This window comes from Pongo pygmaeus, chromosome 17 (assembly GCF_028885625.2).
Source record: "Pongo pygmaeus isolate AG05252 chromosome 17, NHGRI_mPonPyg2-v2.0_pri, whole genome shotgun sequence".
Classification (NCBI taxonomy): Eukaryota; Metazoa; Chordata; class Mammalia; order Primates; family Hominidae; genus Pongo; species Pongo pygmaeus.
Genome location: NC_072390.2, coordinates 26,344,851 through 26,366,578, shown reverse-complemented (window position 1 = coordinate 26,366,578; position 21,728 = coordinate 26,344,851). Strand labels below are relative to the sequence as shown.

At 44.9% G+C, this 21,728-nt stretch overlaps 1 protein-coding gene across 9 annotated transcripts in view; it reads left to right on the top strand.

Moving 5' to 3' along the window:
- MTCL1 (microtubule crosslinking factor 1) overlaps positions 1-21,211 on the top strand; it is a 135,137-nt gene extending 113,926 nt beyond the window's left edge. For 5 of the 9 annotated variants that reach the window (XM_063653913.1, XM_054460620.2, XM_054460618.2 and 2 more), the window contains 5 exons: positions 2,103-2,357; positions 7,394-7,690; positions 9,899-9,930; positions 13,130-14,663; positions 20,039-21,211. In XM_063653913.1, coding sequence (XP_063509983.1) covers positions 2,103-2,357; positions 7,394-7,690; positions 9,899-9,930; positions 13,130-14,663; positions 20,039-20,272 — 2,352 coding nt within the window. In that variant the 3' untranslated portion in view covers positions 20,273-21,211. Of the gene's footprint in view, positions 1-2,102; positions 2,358-7,393; positions 7,691-9,898; positions 9,931-13,129; positions 14,664-17,337; positions 17,395-20,038 lie in introns of all 9 variants that reach the window. The other 4 variants (XM_054460622.2, XM_054460621.2, XM_063653914.1 and 1 more) reach the window with 2 other exon arrangements.
- Positions 21,212-21,728: the final 517 nt, after the last annotated feature.

The window sequence follows — 21,728 nt, the reverse complement described above, 5'->3', positions numbered from 1 at the left end:
GAAGCATGGTGCCAGCATCTGCTGCTGGAGAGGGCCGGGCTGCTTCCACTCAGCAAAAGGCAAAGGGGAGCCAATGTGTGCAGATCACATGGCAAGAAAGGAAGTACAGGTGGGCGGAGGTGCCAGGCTCTTTTAAACAACCAGCTCTTAAAGAAATAATAGAGGGAGAAGTTACTCACTCCCCGCCTCAGGGCATGAATCTATTCATGAACAGTCCACCCCCATGACCCAGACACCTCCCACTAGGCCCCATCTCCGACACTGGGGATCAGATTTCAACGTGAAGTTTGGGGGACAAACATCCAAACTACAGCACTGACACAGATGTCTTTCTAAATATAATAATACTGGGTGGTTTAAGTCATTAATCTTTTTATATATCTATATAATTTATATATATTTATATATTTTATATATATTATAATTTATATTTTATATATCTTTATATATAAATATATATCTTTATATATCTAAATATATATCTTTATATATATCTAAATATATATCTTTATATATATCTAAATATATATCTTTATATATATCATTGTATATATCTAAATATATATCTTTATATATATCTAAATATATATCTTTATATATATCTTTATATATATCTAAATATATATCTTTATATATATATGTATCTTTGTATATATGGTCTCAAAAGTTAAAAGAATCTGTTCAGACATGGATAATCAGCTATGAATTATTTTAGTGTGTCTTGAAGTAACTCATTTTAAGAAAGTTAATTGAACTCTACATATGAATAATGGTTACTGACTTACCATGTCCCTTAGGCAAGTCCCTAAAGCACTGAGCTGCCATTTCTTCACAAATAAACTGGGAATAAGGATACCTATACATATTTACAGGATTGCAGTAGACACCAAATGAGGCAATCTATGTGAAAGGCCTTCCTTTGAAAAGTATACAATTTGTTAAAATTGTGCACTTAATGAAATATAAGAGATTGCTTATGAGGATAAAAACAAGACACTGAACAGCAAGCTGTTGTGCAGTTTTAGTGTTTGCCGTGCAGTTTTAGTGTTTGCCCTAAGGTTTATAATATACATATTTAATTAATCAGAGTCTACCTTGAAATCCTATTAGGCTACTTTTCATGCTGCCTGAGGAAACTGCAACAGTATATTCCCAGTTCCTTCCCATCCTCTGTGCTATTGCTGTCATAGTTTACCTCTACATATTCTATAAACACACAACACATTGTAACAATTTTTGCTTTAGATAATCAAATATTAAAAACAAAACAGAAATAATGAGTTTTATATTTACATAGATGTCATTTCCAGTGTTTATTTTCTGTATAGATCAAAGTGGCTGTTGGTATATTCCTTCTGCCTAAAGAACTTCCTTTTTCATTTCCTGAAGTGCAGTTCTGTTGGCAATGGTTTTTTTTGTTTTTTTCAGTTTTCATTTGTTGAAAAGTGTTTTCCTTCTTTTTTGAAAGATACTGTTTCTGTGTACAGAATTGTGTCTAGGTTGAGATCTTCTTTCTTGAACACTTTAGATGCCACTCCATCATCTTCTGACTTGCAAAGTTGCTGATGAGAAGTCTCCTGGAATTCTCGTCTTTGTGCCTCTATGACATGTGTCATTTTTCCCTGTCTTTAAGGTCTTCTCTTTGGTTTTCACGAGTTTGAGTACATAAGATGTAGAGTCTTGTTTGGTTTTGATATTTAACCTCCTGGGTATTTGACAAATATTTACTGAAAACTATTAGGTTCTGTCACTGTCCCATCCGTAGGTTCCATATAGGAGCTAAGGATATAGGGACGGACATGGTACCTGCCCACAAGGAGTTACACAGAAGTACAGGCAAGAGATAGTGGTGACTTACACTAGGAGAGTGGAGCAGGAAAGCTGGCCATGGGAAGCTCAGTTTACTCACCGCTTAACATTCTTTGTGACTGTGTCCAACGCTCTTAATTAGGACTTTAAAAATAAAATTTGTTTATACTATGGGATTGGTCAAATCTTGGTTTAAACATATTTCCAGGGATCACATGTAAATGTGCTGAGACTTCATCCTTGAATGCAAGACTTGTCAGAGAGGGAATTCCTAAGTCTCTTCTCCTTGACAGCTGGAAGAGGAGACTGAGAACAAGTTGGGAGAACTAGGCTCCTCCGCTGAGAGCAAGGGGGCCTTGAAGAAGGAGAGAGAGGTGCACCAGAAGCTCCTGGCCGACAGTCACAGCCTGGTCATGGACTTGCGCTGGCAGATCCATCACAGCGAGAAGAACTGGCACCGGGAGAAGGTGGAACTTCTCGACCGCCTGGACAGAGATCGGCAGGAGTGGGAGCGGCAGAAGAAGGAACTCTTGTGGAGGATAGAGCAGGTAAGGAGGCACCCCGGGGCCCTGGAGCATAGGCACAGAGTGTAGACTACTCAGTGGACCCAGAAAGCAAAAACACTAGGCTGCTTCGTGGTCCTTGCAGTATCAGGATGCATGGGCTTCCAAAGGAAGAGAGAGAAATACTAGAATTGCTTGTGTTGGAGACCTAGGCTCATGCCTCTTCATGACACAGATCTTTTCATTGCAAAGTTCATAGGTAACTCTCCTATGTGTACATGTGGTAGTGGCAGAGCGGGGTGGGTGGGGGTTGTGGGAGCGGGGGATAACTTTTTAAAGGAATTTAAAGACTAAACTAGAAAGAGGAGGTTATTTCAGGTCTTATTCAGTTGAAAACAAACTATAACTTTTAAGTTTGCCACTAAAGATGTGGTCACAGTGACTGCTCCACCTTGAATGGAATTGTTGTCATTAGAAAAGAAATTGCTGAATTCAGGTGGAAGTCAGGCTGTTTGCTGGTGATGTTCCTGCTGTGGATATTGCTGAGCTGTGATTAGATGGACCATAGTTGAGAGGTAGCTGGTAGCTCATCATCTTCAGCTAAACAAACAATTCAGAAACTCAGATGAATTTGGGTAGGAGGGGGGTAGTCATTTTTCTGCCAATATAACCATTTTCTGCATTGCATCAGACTTAGAACAGTTTGCATAGTTGCAGTAGTTCCTGAGGGATACACATTAAATTGATGAAGACTTGGAATTCTTCCCTGGCTGGATTTTTACATAGTATACATTTTGTGTATTTCAGCCAGTCCCACACTTATAAATTTATGAGGTCTCAAGGAAATGTATTAATCAGTAAGAAATTGAGCTCAGGAAAAATCACCTCATTACTCTATTTTAAATACCCATAGAGCCTTTTGAAAAATGTGCTCTATTATCCATAGACATGGTGCCTGTGTTACGCAGGTACAATGACAAAGGTGAGTGTATGCATATTGGATAGGGAGGGAGGCAGAATGAACTAAATGGTAAAAAAGACCAAGAGCCTTTGGCTTGGAAACCACTAAGAAGAATAAAATACACTGCAGGTGAGCTATGATCCCCACTGCATTCCAGCCTGGGTGACAGACCGAGACCCCGTCTCCAAAAAAACAAAAGAAGGAAAGTGCACTGCAGATAGAAAAGCTGAAACTCTTCATAGGTTTGACCACTTACACAAATGAGTCACCTTACTAATCTTTGATATTCCCCAAATCCTATCAAGAGGAATGCTGGCCATTTCCTTTCTGGCTTGGAAATGCAGCACTTGTGAAGAGTCTCCTGTATTAAATCTCCTGTATGTCTGTGCTCTATGGTTAGGTGGAAATTTTAGGGATAGAAGTGGCATATATTCTTTAAAAATGGCCACTAATTTATTATATCCAACTTAGTTGACCGGTGTCACAGTAACTCCAGGCAACTTGTCGCCAGGGAGCTTCATTCTTGGCCCGTGCTCTAGGGCCACTCACTTTTTATGTCCCTCCTGTACCCCAGTGAGGCCATCATGATCCCTGCCATGCCCCCTTTAGGGTGCCCTTTGCCTGTTAGCCATGGTGGCTTGTTGGACTTGTCACAGGTTTCATTTCTTTGGGAAGTCACACCTTGGATATAAATTAAGCAAGTCTTTTAGGTTTTTATTTTTACTTTTGGGAATGAAGAATTTCTAGTAAAGGAAAAATTAGATACATGTGGTGATACTCAACTTTTGAAAAGTCGGTGACTTAAAGATGAGCCACAGCCTCATTTTGAGAGTATATTTTGGAAAGGTAGTAGTGGTCAGGAGCTGACCTCCAATTCCAAGTTATCAGTATTGAAACAGTTCAGCCAAACTGACAGCCTCAGAACCCAGTCCTCAAGGTGGACATCTTTGAGCATCATAGATCTGAAACACGTGAGTTTCAGGCATGCATCTGTTCCTGAAATCTGTGTGATGGATCCCACAGTTTTTGTACAATGATGTCATTGCTGTTTTTAGAAGAGGATTGGTTACAAATGAACTGATGCTTCAGACATGCAATTGTGGCTTTCAAAAATAAACCTGGCCTTTTCCCCAAAATATTAAACATTTTTAAAGAAGATTTCTTAAATCTCAGTGCCCCGTCCTGAAATGAGGTAAAGCAATTATAGGCATTAACCAGACTTCCTGAAAAGAGGATATTGGTTCAAGAGTGTATGGGTGTATATAGATTTTGTTCATTTATCAGTTATTGGGTTGCTTGTTCATTTAACTTTTAGCTACATACTCCGTAGATAAATGAGAGATGTAACTGAACATTCTTCACAATGTATACTCTCAACATTTGACTACTTGGTAAGCCATATAATATAACCTTGACTGTGATAACCTAATACAGATGGTGAAAGCAGTAACACTAAATCCATTTTCCACTTTCAGAACACATGCTTCATACTTGTCCGGTGTCATTAAATTCCTACATAATTTCTGCACCACATGAGGCATGTTATGTGATGTATGACTGTGGGAATGTGGCTAAGGTCATATAACACATTTTCTCTCTCTTATCAGCGTCTCTTGTCTCAATCCAGGTTTGATTGTGGGGTGGGGGTAGGAGACTTTAATGGAGTCACACTACATTTCTCCTTAGAATTGTTGAGTTCCCAGTTAACATGCAGATGATGTAAAACTTGCTGTTACATTTGCTGTACTTATCAAGCTAAAAAGTGTCATCCATTCATTCTCCTTCCAGTAACTTTCTTAAATCAGCTGCCATTCTTTTAAAAAATCCATTCTTTTAAAACCTGTTTGCAAAGTGGCCTTTTTTCTTTCTACCAGTCTGGGGAAGGTGACACTCTCGAGGGTTTATTGTTTCCTGTATTAAAATACAAATCTTCAAAGTGTTTGACTTGCATTAAAAGTTGTTTTACTTCAAGATTGCAAGTAGGTGCTGATGCTGGCTGAAATGACTCCTATAGGAAACCTTCCCCCTCTGAGGACTCGTTCTATTACAACACCCCAGAGGCATCTTAGCAGCAGATATCTCCACCACAACCACTCCAGTTCATTTTTAGGAAACCTAACACTTAGCAGCTTGAGTACAAGTTGCTCCTGGCTGCCTGGGTTTATTTTTGAAATCCTGCTTTACTGAGTTAGAAGGTGCTTGTTCATAGCTCTCCTCTTTAGTCATTCTTTTCCCCCTTCACTCACACCCTCAGTGCACATTTGCAACTTCAGATGGGATTCTTGCATTTTAATTTCTTGCCCAAAATAGCTTAGAGATGATCACGTGTTGAAACTAAATTGTGCCGACATGCATTAACTGAACATATAAAAAGCCTTCCTTTTTTTTTTTTTTTAAAGAAAGCAGTTAGCATCTTTAAGAAAACTGCAAAGAACTGTCATCATCATCATCAGGGAAGAGGAGGAGAGAGCAGAGGGGCAGAGCTAAAACGTAGAGTTTTTAGGTTTTCCTGGGTCCCTAATTTGACTGTGAACTGCCTCAGATGCTAACATGTAAGCTTTGGCTAAATGAGACTCCATCTTTCTCAAAGGTAAAGATAAATCTCTGTTCTGCCACCTTAGAAATTACTAACAATGAGCAAACGTCCTTTTGTCTTTACTGTCTCATATGGCTTTCTTCCTGACTATACAGAAACCATATTTACGTCCAACTTGTGGATGAATGCTCAAATTAGGACACAGAGATGCAGTTTGTAGTGATGCTTAAAAAAAAATGAATTGATCTGCATTCAAGGAGGTTTTAGAATTTCCTGGAACAGTCTCAGCGCTTGAGGACTTCAAATCATTATTTGGCCGCTCCTTCAGGTCAAATCCAAATGTCACTTTCATCGTTCAGATACTTTACTTATTCAAAAGAGCAGTCAATCCAGTAGTGTGAGCTTGTCATCCAATAAAGGCACCATTAAAGATTCATAGGCGGAAATAGCTTCAGGTCTCAGTTGTGCTTTCTGTGGCTGTTTTAGAAAGGGAAGCAATGAGGAGGGATCAGGAGAATGGAGTGGAAGCTGGTGAGGGCTCCTCTGGGGAGGGAGGCCGTGCGCCCTGCAAGCCATTTGCCTACCTGCCTCAGCAGTTCCTTGTGATTTCATATGGGCTCCCTTCCTGAGCCACCTCCACAAAATCTCCATCTAGTGCCGCAAAACAGCCCAGAAAGGCATAATGCCTTTATGTGGGCTGGGCTCCCACTAGACGGCATGACTCAGGTGAGCCCACGTTCACAACCCATCTTACAGATAAGGAAACTGTGAGCTCAGGAGAGTCGGGAACTTGCACCTGCCTGCGAATCAGCAAGCCACACATTAATGGTTCCAACTCAGGTCTTCTAGCTCCAGGTGGCCCTGTGCTTGCCCACTACCGCTTCTTGAGTTCAACCAAGTCAGGGAAAAAAGTATGACTCTAACGTAATGTGGCTTTTTTTTTCTTCACTCAGTCATACCAGATCTTTACTTGCCTTTATAGCTAAGTTTTTATCCTCTCAAATAAAGTGTAAGTTACATTTAACACCAAATGGTTGCAAACTCAAGTTTGCTCACTTGAATTACTGATAGGACCTGTTCCACATGCCCTGGGGCTAGTTAGGAAAATCAGATTCACACTCAGAAGTTTGCTGTCACTGATAGTATTCCACTGAGTATGTCTTCACTTCTGAAGGAAGTTCCAAAGAGAGTTTTAAACATGTTCTTTAGATTAAAAAATTATTAATTTTTAATTATTAATTAAAAGTATTAGATTAAAAAATAGTAATAAATGTAGAATTTCCCATGAGCACAACACTCAGAGTTATGTACAATAACACATATATTGGTGTCAGAAAGAGTTCACCATACTTGTATGTGGTTAATGCAGATTTTCTGGGCCAGATAAAATTGTGGGTTTCATAAAGCATCTGTAATGTTGTGTTACATTTTGAAATTAAGATCAGAACTTTAAGAACATTTGCTTCTCACAATATTTTTCGAACTGACCTATGTGTAATTGCAAATTGTGGAGAAACGATGTTCTTAGGGAGACCATCAGACAGAAAAGTGAGGCTAATTATTTTCATTTTTAAAATTCTCAAGTTGCAGAAAGAGAACAGTCCCCGGAGAGGTGGCAGTTTCCTCTGTGATCAAAAAGACGGCAACGTTCGCCCCTTTCCCCACCAGGGAAGCCTCCACATGCCCCGTCCTGTGGCCATGTGGCCTTGTGCAGACGCCGACTCCATCCCGTTTGAAGACCGGCCACTGTCCAAGCTGAAGGAGTCGGACAGGTGCTCGGCCAGTGAGAATCTCTACCTGGATGCCTTGTCCCTGGATGATGAGCCAGAAGAGCCACCAGCCCACAGGCCCGAGAGGGAGTTCAGGAACAGCCTCACTGAGGTCAGCCAGGTTTTGTCCATCCTAGTTAACTACTGTGGAATGAGGGAGCTGCCATGAAACCTAAGAGGCATCTGCCAGATTCCTCTCCTGGCAGGCTCCAGCACTTTTGCATACAGCAACCTCCGAATTGAGTAAAAATGAAATCTTCACAACACCAAGGGTTTTGCTTCACCCTAAATTAGCATGCTTTGCTGTCAGTTTAACTTTGCCCCCTTGTCTCAGGTTTAAAAATACTGGACTAGAGTCCTATACAAAAGGAAGGTCTCACAAATAAGTGTGTCCCATAAAACACACAAGAGGAAGTAAATAATTCTGGGAAGTGTATATGCTCAACTTTTTCTTCTTTCTTTTGATTTTTTTGGAGATGGAGGTCTCACTCTCTTGCCCAGGGTGGAGTGTAGTGTCCGATAACGGCTCACCACAGCCTTGACCTCCTGGGCTCAATTGATCCTTCCCCCTCAGCCTCCTGAGTAGCTGGGACCACAGGCACATGCTACCATGCCCGGCTATTTTATTTTATTTTATTTTTTAAGTAAAGACAGGGTCTCCCTATGTTGCCCAAGCTGGTCTCGAACTCCTGGGCTCAAGTGATCTGTCTGCCTTGGCTTCCCAAAGTGCCGGGATTACACTTGGCTTCCCAAAGTGCCTCAGCTTTTCTTGAAATAATAGTACAGTCTTCTGATTCTAGAAAACTAATAACCAAAAATATTCTGGGCAAAGGGGAAAAAAATCCAACACTTAGAAACCTTACATAACTTAGACCACCAAATGGGTGAGCTAAGCTGTAGACATTTCTATGGCACAGCATTAGTTATGTTTTTCTGGTTTTAATAGTTTTAAAACCTTGTTTTAAAAGTTGTTCTAGGGCTGGACGTGGTGGCTCATGCCTGTAATCCCAGCACTTTGGGAGGCCGAGGCAGGTGGATCACGAGGTCAGGAGATCGAGACCATCCTGGCTAACATGGTGAAAGCCCGTCTCTACTGAAAATACAAAAAAATTAGCCAGGCGTGGTGGCGGGTGCCTGTAGTCCCAGCTACTTGGGAGGCTGAGGCAGGAGAATGGCATGAACCCAGGAGGCGGAGCTTGTGGTGAGCCAAGATCGCGCCACTGCACTCCAGCCTGGGCAACAGAGCAAGACTCCATCCAGAAAAAAAAGTTGATTCTAGGACTCATTACCTGTGAAGCAGTTCAACAGTTGCTGCACCTATCATTTGGTCTCCTAAACACTTAAGACTTAGAAGAGTTCATATCAAATAGTGTTATTGAAATATGCAGAAATTATATTTCACTCACATCAGTAAGGTCAAATGCCTTATCCTCAGCAATGTGTATCAGGTTGATAGGACATTGCCACAGTCCCACCCTATCTGATCTATTGGCAATCTTATACAGTCCAATTACATAGTAGAGGTAACATGGGGTGGGGTCAGGAGCCTGTGCGTGGGTTCCAGCCCACTGGAACCTGCATGGCAGAGACAAGGGGCATGCTCATTAAGGGGAAGGGTACCCCTTGCTATTTACTGTCTTGAAAAATATGCTTCCATTACTATTAGTCAGAGGCTTGCTGCTTCAAAACCACATCAGCACAAGAGTGTTTTCTTAGTAGACAACCTTGTGTTTATGTTGTTCTCTACAAACACAGCTATCATTCTTCTTAAAGGGGAAGGCACTGTAGCTTTGCCTCTGATTCTAAATGGGAATGTTTAAAACCAACCAAGTGCCCGAGTCTAAGGATGTCACGCCAACTTCTACAGCAAGATTGGGACCACTAATGTTACTCTATCACCTTCCATCTTCCTCTCTAACATAACACACACTCTCTCTCTCTCTCTCTCAGTCTCACTCTCACTCTCACACTTAGGTTGTTACAAATCCCGTTTTGAAATTCATGTAGTCGGTGAGGTCCTTTGAGGAAGCACAGAAGAGCCACCTCCTCCATGACAAAGTTTATAGCCAGTTGTTCTCACTCATGTGGGCTTCTCCCTGGACTGCAGAAGCTCCAGCCCCTCATCATGCTGTGGACTCGCTTTGATGATTGTACTTCAAAGGCCTCAGGGCAGTAGCACTCCTAACCAGAGCTTGGCCTCAGTGCACATTTTAAATGATGTTTTCCTTGGGGTGCAGAGCAAACGAATCACTTAAGTACATTCAGGGCTTCTAGGCAACCAAAATTAACCGATTCAGATGAAGTTATTTCTTCTTTATAGGAAGAAGAAAATCACAAAGGAAATCTTCAAAGGTAAGTAAGATTGATGAAAATAATAGATTACTAGAATAAAAATGTCTTGGTCTTAAAATTTTGTTTTGTCAGTGCAGTCTATTTTACCACTCTCTTCAAAATGACTTAAAATTATGCCACTTCTAAAGAAGTGGCTGCTTTATTATTCATTTCATAAACGTGGTATTTTTGATTATTAACAAAGAAGTTAGACATGCCGTATCACACATGTATAAGTTTTATGGTAAGGACTTGGTTGTCGTGTTATGTATACAAAGGAATGCTTGTGTTTAGTGGTTTTTGAAAGGTCCATGGAAACCTCTCTTTTCTCATTTAAAGTCTGGGAAAACTCTCTTTTGTATGCTGTGAGACGCTTTATACACTGTATTTAAAAGCTCCACTAAGAGAATTTATTAAAATATTTTCTGGCAGTAGTCCTTGAAGAAGATATATAGTGGTTGATGTGGTTGTTAGTTACACACCAGTTTTTTCCTCCCCAGTTTAATTTTCTCCAGTTTTACTTTTTCTTCATTCTCCAAATGAATACATACCGTTTCTACTACAGGAAATTTCTTCTCGGGCAATTCAACATTTCCAGATCGCCTCATCCTTGATTTTCCTCTGAACTTTGAGTCTGTGAATGACTGTCCTCTTCCCATTTGCTCTCTGCCGTATCTCTGCAGCACCTAGCCGTGCCTGTGGCACACTTCTGTCCTTCACGCTGTCTTCTCTGGTCTTTCTTGGGTGGTACAGGACAGTACTTGAGAGCTCAGGCTCTAGAGCCAAACTGCCTGGGTTGGTTGGTTGGTTGGTTGGTTGGTTGATTTATTTATTTTTGAAATGGAGTCTCGCTCTGTCTCCAGGCTGGAGTGCAGTGGCACAGTCTTGGCTCACTGCAACCTCTGCCCCCTGGGTTCAAGCAATTCTGCATCAGCCTCCCAAGTGGCTAGGATTACAGGCAAACCCCACCATACCTGGCTAATTTTTGTCTTTTAATAGAGACAGAGTTTCGCCACGTTGGCCAGGCTGGTCTCGAATTCCTGACCTCAGGTGATCCACCCGCCTCAGCCTCCCAAAGTGCTGGGATTACAGGCGTGAGCCACTGTGCCCAGCCCAAACTGCCTGGGTTTAAATCGCTTCTGCCTCCTTGGGTAGGTTACTCAACTGCTTTGTGCCTCAGTTTCCTCATCTGTATCCAGGAGGTATTTTGATTATCTTTTTTTTTTTTTTTTTTTTTTTGCAGCTTATGTATGTTAATACACATAATGAAAGCAGCACATGGCACAAAACAAACAGTAAACAGAGTTTAGTCATTACACCCTCCCACCTTCCCCATTCACTGCAGCAGCCACATCAGTGTTTCCGGTTAGGCTTTGGAGCAACTGTACTTCACCACTCAAGCCATCAACCTTTATGCTTTCAAAAGTAACACATGCTTGTTATAAAATGTAAATATTGGCTGAGGCAGGAAAATTGCCTGAACCCGGGAGGCGGAGGTTGCAGTGAACCGAGATTGCGCCACTGCACTACATCCTGGGTGACAGAGTGAGACTCCATCTCAAAAAAAAAAAAATAGATAGATAGATAGATACCTCGAAATATCCAAAGTGAAAACTGGATGTGCCCTCCCCACCGTCCCCTTTTCCTCTGATTCCGACTGCCCGGTATGTTTCCACCATACTCTTTTCGATGTAACTGCAAGCGTCTACACACGCTCCAGATGTGCTCTGGGCTTTCTCATCATGGTTTTGTTTGCTTTGGCCACTGCTGAGGTTAATGCCTCTGCTTTCTCTGTCTTTCCACCATATCCATCCATGCCCCAGAGGCACTGAGTTCCCACCCAGATAGGTGCCACTGATTTAACTCTGAGACAGTTCCTCTGTGGGCAGAAGTGGGAGTTAGATGAGCTATGTCCACAGAAATGTGGAAAGGACCAGGGTGTTGGCATGTGTTCGGCACTTACAGTCCCCAGCGAACAGTGTTCTGAAACTCATTATTAATTTAGCAATTCCTTGAATTGAGAAGAAGGAAATTCATACTTGCTGGAAAGCTCATGACCTTGGAACAAATCAACCCATCCCTACCATTGCCCTTCCTTTCCGGCACTGGATATAGCCAGCTTGCAGTTATTCAGAGCACCACTGGACAGTTTGTAGATTATTTCTCATGACAAAAAGATAACAAGATGGAACGCCTAACAGTGTCACTTTTAGCCTGCTGTTTTACCCCACGGTGCTGACCACATGGATGGGTGCCTTGCCCGCAAGGTGAAGCCAGCTGTCAGCAAAGCTGCCCAGAGCTTTGCTGGTTCTGTGTACCAGTGCACACGGTACAGGGGCTTGCTCAGAGCAGACCCCAATTCTGGCCTCATCATCATTAATAGGTCCTATGGAGGAGTGGTCCATACACTCAATCTGGGACCCCTTCCACAGGGCTGGCACTAGTCTAGATCCCTAGGTTTAAGCCTGTGCTTTGTGGCGTGAAAGGAATATCACTATGTCCTATAAGAATCTGGACATTGAGTCTACAGACACCTCATCTCCCCATCCCACCCCAGCTGGAGGGATTCCAGGCCAAAGAGGTTCTGTTGCCTGAGCCAGCAGGCACAGCCAGCCCCAGCCCCATTCCTGACCACCACTTCTTTGCCCTGGTGGTAGTTGTGCCCGAGCACTCCGGCCACTTTCTGTCTTAGCCTGGAAGCATTGCTGGCACCCCTGCAGCACCTGCCGGGCATGTGAGAGGCATTCAGCGAACTCATGGCAAATTGAAAGTGCTAACACATGGAAGAATCCACACCAAATCTATGTCCATCAGGTGGCAGCTTGCCAAAACCTGGCCATCGCCATGGCTCACCGTCTTCACCCTTCAGTTGTGGTCCGATTGAGTCTCCTGAGAATTCTCACAGAGGCACTGAGGCCTCAAGTGATTCTCCTGTCTTGGCCTCCCAAAGTGTTGGGATTACAGGTGCGAGCCAGAGTTGGTTATATTAAATTCTAACCAACGCAAGGCTTCAGGAACAATTCCAGAGCCACACAGAGTCCAATAAATGCCCACAGGGTAAGTCTGTGAGTGCAGCACATGAGCAGCTGAAAGTGTTCTCCTGGTGTGGGTGGAAGCGGGTGCCTTCACTGACACTTCTCATGCAGGGCAGGACATGGGTGCTGTGGTGTGTCAGAGGCTCCCTGGCAGGTACTGACACCATCTTTTCTGCTTTTCCCAGGGCGGTGTCCGTGTCCTCCATGTCTGAGTTCCAGCGTCTAATGGACATCTCCCCCTTCCTGCCTGAGAAGGGCCTGCCATCCACCAGCAGCAAGGAGGACGTCACCCCACCCCTGTCTCCAGACGACCTCAAGTACATTGAGGAGTTCAACAAGAGCTGGGACTACACACCCAACAGGGGCCACAATGGTGGGGGGCCGGACCTTTGGGCCGACAGGACCGAGGTGGGGCGGGCAGGGCACGAAGACAGCACAGAGCCTTTCCCCGACTCCTCCTGGTACCTGACCACAAGTGTCACCATGACCACGGACACCATGACCAGCCCAGAGCACTGCCAGAAGCAGCCGCTGCGGAGCCACGTCCTCACCGAGCAGTCGGGGGTGCGCGTGTTACACAGCCCACCTGCCGTGCGCAGGGTCGACAGCATCACGGCGGCGGGTGGCGAGGGTCCCTTTCCCACAAGCAGAGCCAGAGGGAGCCTGGGAGACACCAAGGGGGGCCCTCCAGAACCCATGCTCAGCAGGTGGCCTTGCACCTCTCCTAGGCACTCCCGGGACTATGTGGAGGGGGCACGGCGCCCCCTTGATAGTCCCCTCTGTACCTCCCTGGGGTTTGCCTCCCCACTGCACAGCCTGGAGATGTCCAAGAACTTGAGTGATGACATGAAGGAGGTGGCCTTCTCTGTCAGGAATGCCATCTGCTCTGGCCCTGGCGAGCTGCAAGTCAAGGACATGGCCTGCCAGACCAATGGGTCCCGGACGATGGGGACCCAGACTGTTCAGACCATCAGTGTGGGCTTGCAGACTGAAGCCCTGCGTGGCAGCGGTGTCACCAGCAGCCCCCACAAGTGTCTCACGCCAAAGGCTGGGGGCGGTGCTACACCCGTGTCGTCTCCTTCCCGGAGCCTTAGGAGCAGACAGGTGGCCCCTGCTATCGAGAAGGTGCAGGCCAAGTTTGAACGCACATGCTGCTCCCCCAAGTATGGTTCTCCCAAGCTGCAGAGGAAGCCCCTCCCCAAAGCTGACCAGCCAAATAACAGGACGTCACCAGGGATGGCCCAGAAAGGGTACAGTGAGTCAGCCTGGGCCCGTTCCACCACCACAAGGGAGAGCCCCGTGCACACCACCATTAATGATGGCCTCTCCAGCCTCTTCAACATCATTGACCACAGCCCCGTGGTGCAGGACCCCTTCCAGAAGGGGCTGCGGGCCGCCAGTCGGTCTCGCTCAGCAGAGCCCCAACCAGAGCTGGGCCCAGGCCAGGAAACAGGCACCAATTCCCGAGGAAGGTCGCCTAGCCCCATTGGGGTGGGCTCAGAGATGTGCAGGGAGGAAGGGGGAGAGGGCACGCCAGTGAGGCAGGACTTATCTGCTCCCCCTGGCTACACCCTCACTGAGAACGTGGCCCGGATCCTCAACAAGAAGCTGCTGGAACATGCCTTAAAGGAGGAGAGGAGGCAGGCTGCCCACGGGCCCCCGGGTCTCCACAGCGACAGCCACTCGCTGGGGGACACAGCCGAGCCAGGGCCCATGGAGGTAATGAATGCTGAGTGCCCCACACCCTTCCCCACCAGCTCTTCCCTTTAGCTGTGGGTCAGGTTGGGACTTGGGATTATGCTCTGTCATTTGATCTCAGGAATCGTCCATGATTGGTTGTTGGGAGCTGGGGAGGTGTTAGGTTTATGGGAGAATAGAATAGGCGGAAAAATCCTGAGCAACTTTTTTAAAGAAAATGTTATTTTATTGTCCTTGGGAAATCATATAGTACATGGTTTGATTTGGGTTCTGTCACCAGTCTAAGTGATTGATCCTTATTTATCAGGGTGTTTTATTTGGGGTCCGTTTGCCTTCTTTCTGTGTGAATTTGTGCACATGTACAAACTATGGGATAGTTGTGTCAGGCTTTCTGCATACTGCAGACCTTCATATGTGACAACATGAGGTGAGCTGGAGAGGGTCTGGACCACATGAGCACGAGCACATCTCATCAGCAGCTACAAGATCTCGATTCCTGGGCTGGCTTCCTTACAAAACAGCCATCTGGCAGCTCACAAATCACTTACCCTCTGTGGCCATGAGCCCCCCTAGCAGTAAAACCAAGTGAAACAAATAGACAAAATCAAAATCCTGCCCTAATACAATATGATTATCATTATTGCCCTTGATATTACTCACAAATCAATCCACTGTGAATTGGGTTCTGGTTGCATATCCACATGTGGTGTTTTTTGTACACCACTTTACAAAACGCTTCCCATTTCCACTTCAACAGTGAGCAAAATGAAAGCCTGATGATGATGATGCTGGTGGTGATGGCTATGGTGATGCCACTTTGTGGTTCATGCAGCACAGAGAGGACGTGTCTGTCCAGTGAGTGATTCCAACTCGCCAGGAGTCTGGATGAACAGGCTCCACACTGGGAACACCTGGCCCCATGAGCACTCTCCGAGCCAGGCTGCTCCCGCAGATGGCAGGGGTCAGAGGAGGAGGAGGACGGCAGCTTGCTCCTGGTCTGCCCGCTGCTTTCTCGCCAGGACCCGAGCAGCCCTGGCTTCATGGGCAGGGAGAGGAGGAAGGTGTATTGCCTGTTTCACCTGGCCCACGTTTCCCACAAGAGGGTAAAAGATGGCTAGCTTCCCAGTCTGGCCCACCGGTGAATGTTTAACTCAGAATGCAGGCTTGAAATCTGAATAGGTCAGACCTGTGGAACTGCCAATGGCTTGCAGAAATGGCAATTCCATATGGTTCACACCTAATACAAATATTGATACTACATGGCCTACATGCTCCAAGATCTGAGTCTTGGTGATAAAGTTGTTTGCATGCTCTGAGGACAAACTGCTGGTTGAATGTTCTCAGGTGACAAATGGTGTCTTCTTTGGGCTACTGTTACCCCATCCTTCTGGGGTCCTCAGGTAAGTCCTCCTAACATGGAAGGGTCTGTTTATATGTGAGTGGCCTGCCTTCTTAGGGCTCTGAATCTCATTTGAAATTGGGGCTGTGTCACAAAGCATTAACCGGCTGTCTGTATTGTCTATTTATATTACACACTAAATAGAAAGTATCCTTTAGGAACCAAAAAAATGCTTTGAATTACGAATAGTGAATCCTGCAAGCAAAAATAGGTTCTTGATGGAATCCCAGCATTATGGCATGAAAACGGTTTTATCAGTACAAAGTGGCGCCCAACCCCTTTTGTCCTCCGTAAAGTATTCATTTAGATTTTCTCTTCACTTGGTGTGTTTGCCACCAAAAGAGATGATGTGAAGGGAGCACAGTTGCAGGGACTCAGAGTGGGCATGGAGCACTCATCGGCAGCATCTAAATGCCACGGGCTCTTTTTTCCATTTCTGTTGGAATTTTGCTTGTTCTAGATTCCAGTGGGATTGTTCCTGAATTGATGTAATATATTCAGGCCATTGCAGCCCCTTCCCATTGCTCCATAAATTATGCAGTAGTTCTAGGTATGCATTCCCAAATCCCCAGGACTACTCTGATTCCAAGCCCACCCAGTACCCTGTTGCGGAATCTTTCCCTGAATGTTCACTTAGGCATCCACACCCAGGAGTGATGCAGGTGACAAGAAATCTCCCTTTCTCACTGCACTATCATCCCGTAAGCCATTCAGGCCTCTTTTTCTCTCAACTCTATGGCACTAGTTCAGCAGTGCAGAGAGAAGCCGTGAGGAGTTCCGGTGTGAAGAGAAAGAATCTGAAAATGGAATGCTATTCCTCCCTCCCCTAAGTGGAAAATGTGAGGGGAACTTTTTAGAGTAAGTGGCAGTAGCTTGGCTGTTGTGACCAAAACAAACGCAGGCGTATAATAGTCTCTGTTTTAGATACCAGTCATGCAATTTCCATATCTCTGTTTGCCAAAATGCTGTTTGAAATGTTAAATGCTAAAGGGTGACTCGGAAGCATAGAAACTAGAGGGAGGTCTGTGGCTCCTCCATGGAGTTTCCTTCTCCTCTCTGGGCAGATGGCAGAGGGCAGGCCTGTGTTCCCAGCGCCTGGCCACTTCCCCACACCTGCCTTGGAATGAATGTGCTAGATCTGAGAGCCCGCAAGTCTCTCCTGGTGGCTATCCCTGAGTGAGAGGGACGGTCCTCTACCTCCAGGCTTGCTGACTTTAAACCTTTATTGTTCTCCTGTTTAAAAAACACTTTCCAACCTTCTTGCTTTTCTTTTCTTTCTCTGTCTGTTCTGTCCAGAATCAAACTGTCTTACTAACTGCCCCCTGGGGACTCTAGCCCTGCCTGCCTCACGCTGTAAGTGCTTTCTTCCTTGTTTCCCAACTGTCTGGAGAGGTCGTGTTGTGTAACTCGCAATTGGCACCTGACACTCATCACCTGAGGGAGTTCTGCCCAGTGGAGGCACCCTCGCTCACCCCAAGTTCCAGGAGGTTCGCCTAAACCCAGAAACAGATTGACAAGGCCAGAGACTCATCTGCCCTGCTAGAGGGTTGACCACTCAATGCAAAGAAGGGTTTTTAGGTTATAGAGATTCTGCTGAGATTTCTCCGCTTTTGTACATTTGCAGCCAATATGCTTTCAGAGAATTGAGTAGATACTGGCCAGGAGGAGACATCCTAGGCACAGGGGTCTTGCCTGAGGGGGTCTTTGGGCCCAGCCACCCAGGACTAGTCAACATTTTGGTTACATATGTGCACTGGCATGTGCTGAAATGAGGTGTGACCCTAATGTGATAAGGCTTTTTTTTCATTTTTCAACAACCATACCACAAGGAATGAACCCAAATATATCTTGTCCTTCCAAGTGAGCACCATAGGTGACAGAGTAAATGCTCAATAAATATTTGTTGAATGAATAAACAACAAAATCATCCCCACTCCAAATATCTTGAGAACTTCTCTCAGAATTGCTTTCAGAGTCTGAGTCAAAGCACATGAGAAAAGATATACTTTTTGATCAAGGATATAGTCATCCACCCACCTCATCCACTGGCCTTAATTCAAAGTGTTAAGTACAATAGTATCTGTTGTCAAATACAACAGACGTATCCCCGTGAAAAGATGACAGGGAACACGGGGAGCGCCATTTCCCAGAAGCGTGCTACAGGGGCAGCATCCCAGGACACCATGCCATGCAGTGACCGCAGTAGCTTCTCGGGAAAGCACAGCGTCATTTGCTTGTACATGCTGGTGTGTTACTAAGGAAAAGGTTCATTCCCTTGAATGCAGACTCACAATGATTCTTCCTTTACAAGCAGAGGCTGGCAAAGAGGGGGTACTGAATGGTCTCATAAAAAGCCTGCTCTTCAGCACCAGCCAGGCGGAACGGGATACAGTGGTGTCAGATAAACCTATGACAGTAGCTTCACCGACACACAACACACACAGAACAGATACACAATACACAACACACACACTACTCTTACAAGGGGAGCACAGACACAAAACACACAGATTTCCCAAACCATGTGTCCCAGCCAAGCACTGTGGGCTGCAGTGAGATGAGGACACAGGAGCACCTTGGGTTAGTCTGCATCCTGGTGGCTGGTGGCGCTGGTGGAGTTTTAACTGGAGAGGTATTTCTGGTTGTCACGGTACTGTTAGCATAATGCTTTGGGAACAGAAGCTTCTCCCTGTGGCCGTATGAAGTTCCAGCCACAAAAGCAGCAGGGAGCATGGAGCATAGTCTCCAGGGCCACTGTTCCTTTTCTGCTGACCCCAGAGGGAGGCAGGGAAACCGCTTGCCCCATTGCTCTTCTGGAAGCCTGTGGCTCCCACGCTGTCCTCGGGCCATGCTGTCTCTGCCGTGTTCCATCTTCTCCCGAGTGACACTGCCCATTCCGTGCAGCCGTCTGTCCTTCCCCCGCTGCTGCTCCCCTGCACCACTGGCTGGGCTGTCCTCATCCTGGTCTTTTCAGTTGCTTGTCACATCTTTTTAAATCCTCCAACTCACTTCCTTTCTTTGAGGGTCCTTGTTCTCTGTCATCCTTCCTGTGCCTTCCATTCAGTTCACCTCGGCTTCCAGTGTCTGAGTGTCACTCCAGCCAGCGGGCTCCACGCTGGGCAACTCAGTTTCCTCATGCCACAGCTTTTTATGTTTCTGTGTATCAGCAAATTCCAAATTTGGGTGTCCTGGTTGCGTAACATGTAAGGACAAGGAGCTCAACATTCTTTAAAAACAAAGTAGCTTGAGAATAAGGATTCTAGGTTATTTGCACATGGTTGAGTGTGTCTTGCATCACCTGTTCTCAGAACATGAGGATGTCTGAAACAAAACCACCAGTACATTCTGATTCTACCTTTTTAAAATGCTGCTGTAATTGAACAGTCATTAAAGAAAACTAGACCCAAATTAAAATTTCTGCCTGCAGCATTTTTGCCATGTTGTGGGAGTTTGTTTAATCTACTCCCAGTCAATTTCAAATAAACAGTAGCAGAGTTCGTTTAAGACGACTGCCATTGCTAACACAACTGAATGAAATCAGAGGTCTCTTTGTGGGCTCCCAGTAGATCCAGGCCCTATAGGACCAGTTCACTTGTCCACTGTAGCTAAATAGATCATACAAAAGGGCCAAATGAAGAGAGCTACCAGTTAGGAATATGATGAAGTGGCCTGTGGAGACCGCTGCCACAGTCACTCTGTAATGTCTTCTGTATACCCCAACCCAATTCTAAAGGAGCTTTGCAAGCTGATTCATCTCACAGTATTGCTGTGTTTAATCATAATTGGTCTCTTCCCATTCATGTCACTGATCATTTGTGTTGAATTCTTTATTATTTTAAGTTATTCTGCATGAGCATAGAAAGTAGTTAATATTCACGAGTTGCCTGTGGTGTATACTTCATCTCACTTGAGTCTGTTGAGAAGTGTGTTTGGGGGAATCATCCACTGGTGACACTGCCGGTCTGAGTAACCCTGTCTCCCTTTCTCGGCTCTGAAGGAACTACCTTGTTCTGCACTAGCTCCGTCCCTAGAGCCCTGCTTCTCCAGGCCCGAGAGACCAGCAAACCGTCGCCCTCCGTCCCGTTGGGCCCCACATTCCCCCACTGCCTCACAGCCTCAGTCACCCGGAGACCCGACGTCCTTGGAGGAGCATGGTGGCGAGGAGCCGCCCGAGGAGCAGCCACACCGAGATGCAAGCTTGCATGGATTATTACAGTATAATTCACTGTAATTTGCATAACCACACCATCACCATGAACAAAACTCTGCCCAAAAGGAGAGATCTAGTTTTCTCAAGGTCAAAGAATGTTTTTTAAAAACACACAGCTGCTGAATGTTCAACCTGTGAAACTGAGATGTTTCTACAATGAAACAGTAAATGTGCCTGTAATAACTTAATTTTTTTCATAGCTCAGAAAACTATTTTTGTCTCCATCTTTTTTACACACAGTATATTAAACGAAAAGGTAAATAAGGTATAAATAGATTTAAAAAAAAACGTTTTAAAAAATGTACATTTGAAGAGATTCTGAACAGCCTCGCTGTCAATACCTGACTGCCTGTCTGTTAAATTTGCACTGTTATATTTTGGTTCAGTTTATTTCCATGTTGAATTAGAGTGGATTAAGTTAATTTTATTTTGTCAGTGTTACTGTTTTTTAAGAATTTTTTAATGCTTCAGACCGTCTGATTCAGTGAACTTTTTGTAGTGAAAAAGCCATGAAGCCAGTAGACAAGACAGATATTCTGTATACTGGAGGGGATACAGGATGATTTTGAAAAGGTACAAAGTCCTCAGTGGGCTTAGAAAATTCACTGTATGATCCTTATATTATCCTACTTGGCTTGCACGTCTTCGGGTGCATGTATATACCGCTACTGTGTCCTCGCCATCACCTAAATGTGACTCAGTCTGTTCCACTGTAATATGTTGTGAATTTCCTTGTACTGTACTTTTATTGTTGGTCTTCTTGCATCGATGATCCAACAGCAACAACATTTTTAAATTATTGTGAAAAGATTAACTGGCAATGTACAGAGTTTACTCAAAGTTTTCTTAAGGGAAAACACTACAAAAAGTCACGAGGATACCAAATGGAAACACATGATGGTGCCTCTGAGTCTGTGTGAGACCGTGATGAAGTAGAAATAAAGCCCTTCTGAGATGGCAGCATGTCTCGGTCTGTCATTTCACACACCCTCCGTCTTTTCCTAAGGACTCAGATGGAAAGTTTTCTGTAGCTAGGGGAATGAGGGAGAGGAGATCATGTAAAGAGGCAACAGCTGCTAATATATCTTGCTGGGAATGCACTCTTTGGGTACGTGATCATGTTGCAGTTTTACTGTTCCCCATAAGAGAGTCCTAGGATAGAGAGACAGCTTTATTGTTGAAAAGCCAAAACTGTGGTGTGGGCAGGGATGTGAGGAAACTGGTTACCTACAAGTCAGAGTGTGCCCGGCCTCTCCTCCCACTGTGCTCATTAGGAGAGAGGGAGTGGCCAATAACTCTAGAAGAGGCCTTTCCATCTCTGATCCTGAGATGAGCCCGCCTCTTGGTGTTTGGTGGAGTAGAAAAAAGTGATGCTACTGAAGAGCCCAAAAAGAATGATTTCAGGCTGAAGCTTGTGGCTTTAATATTTCATTTAATGCTTCATTAACCCAACAATTTTCTTCTTATCTAGGTGAGC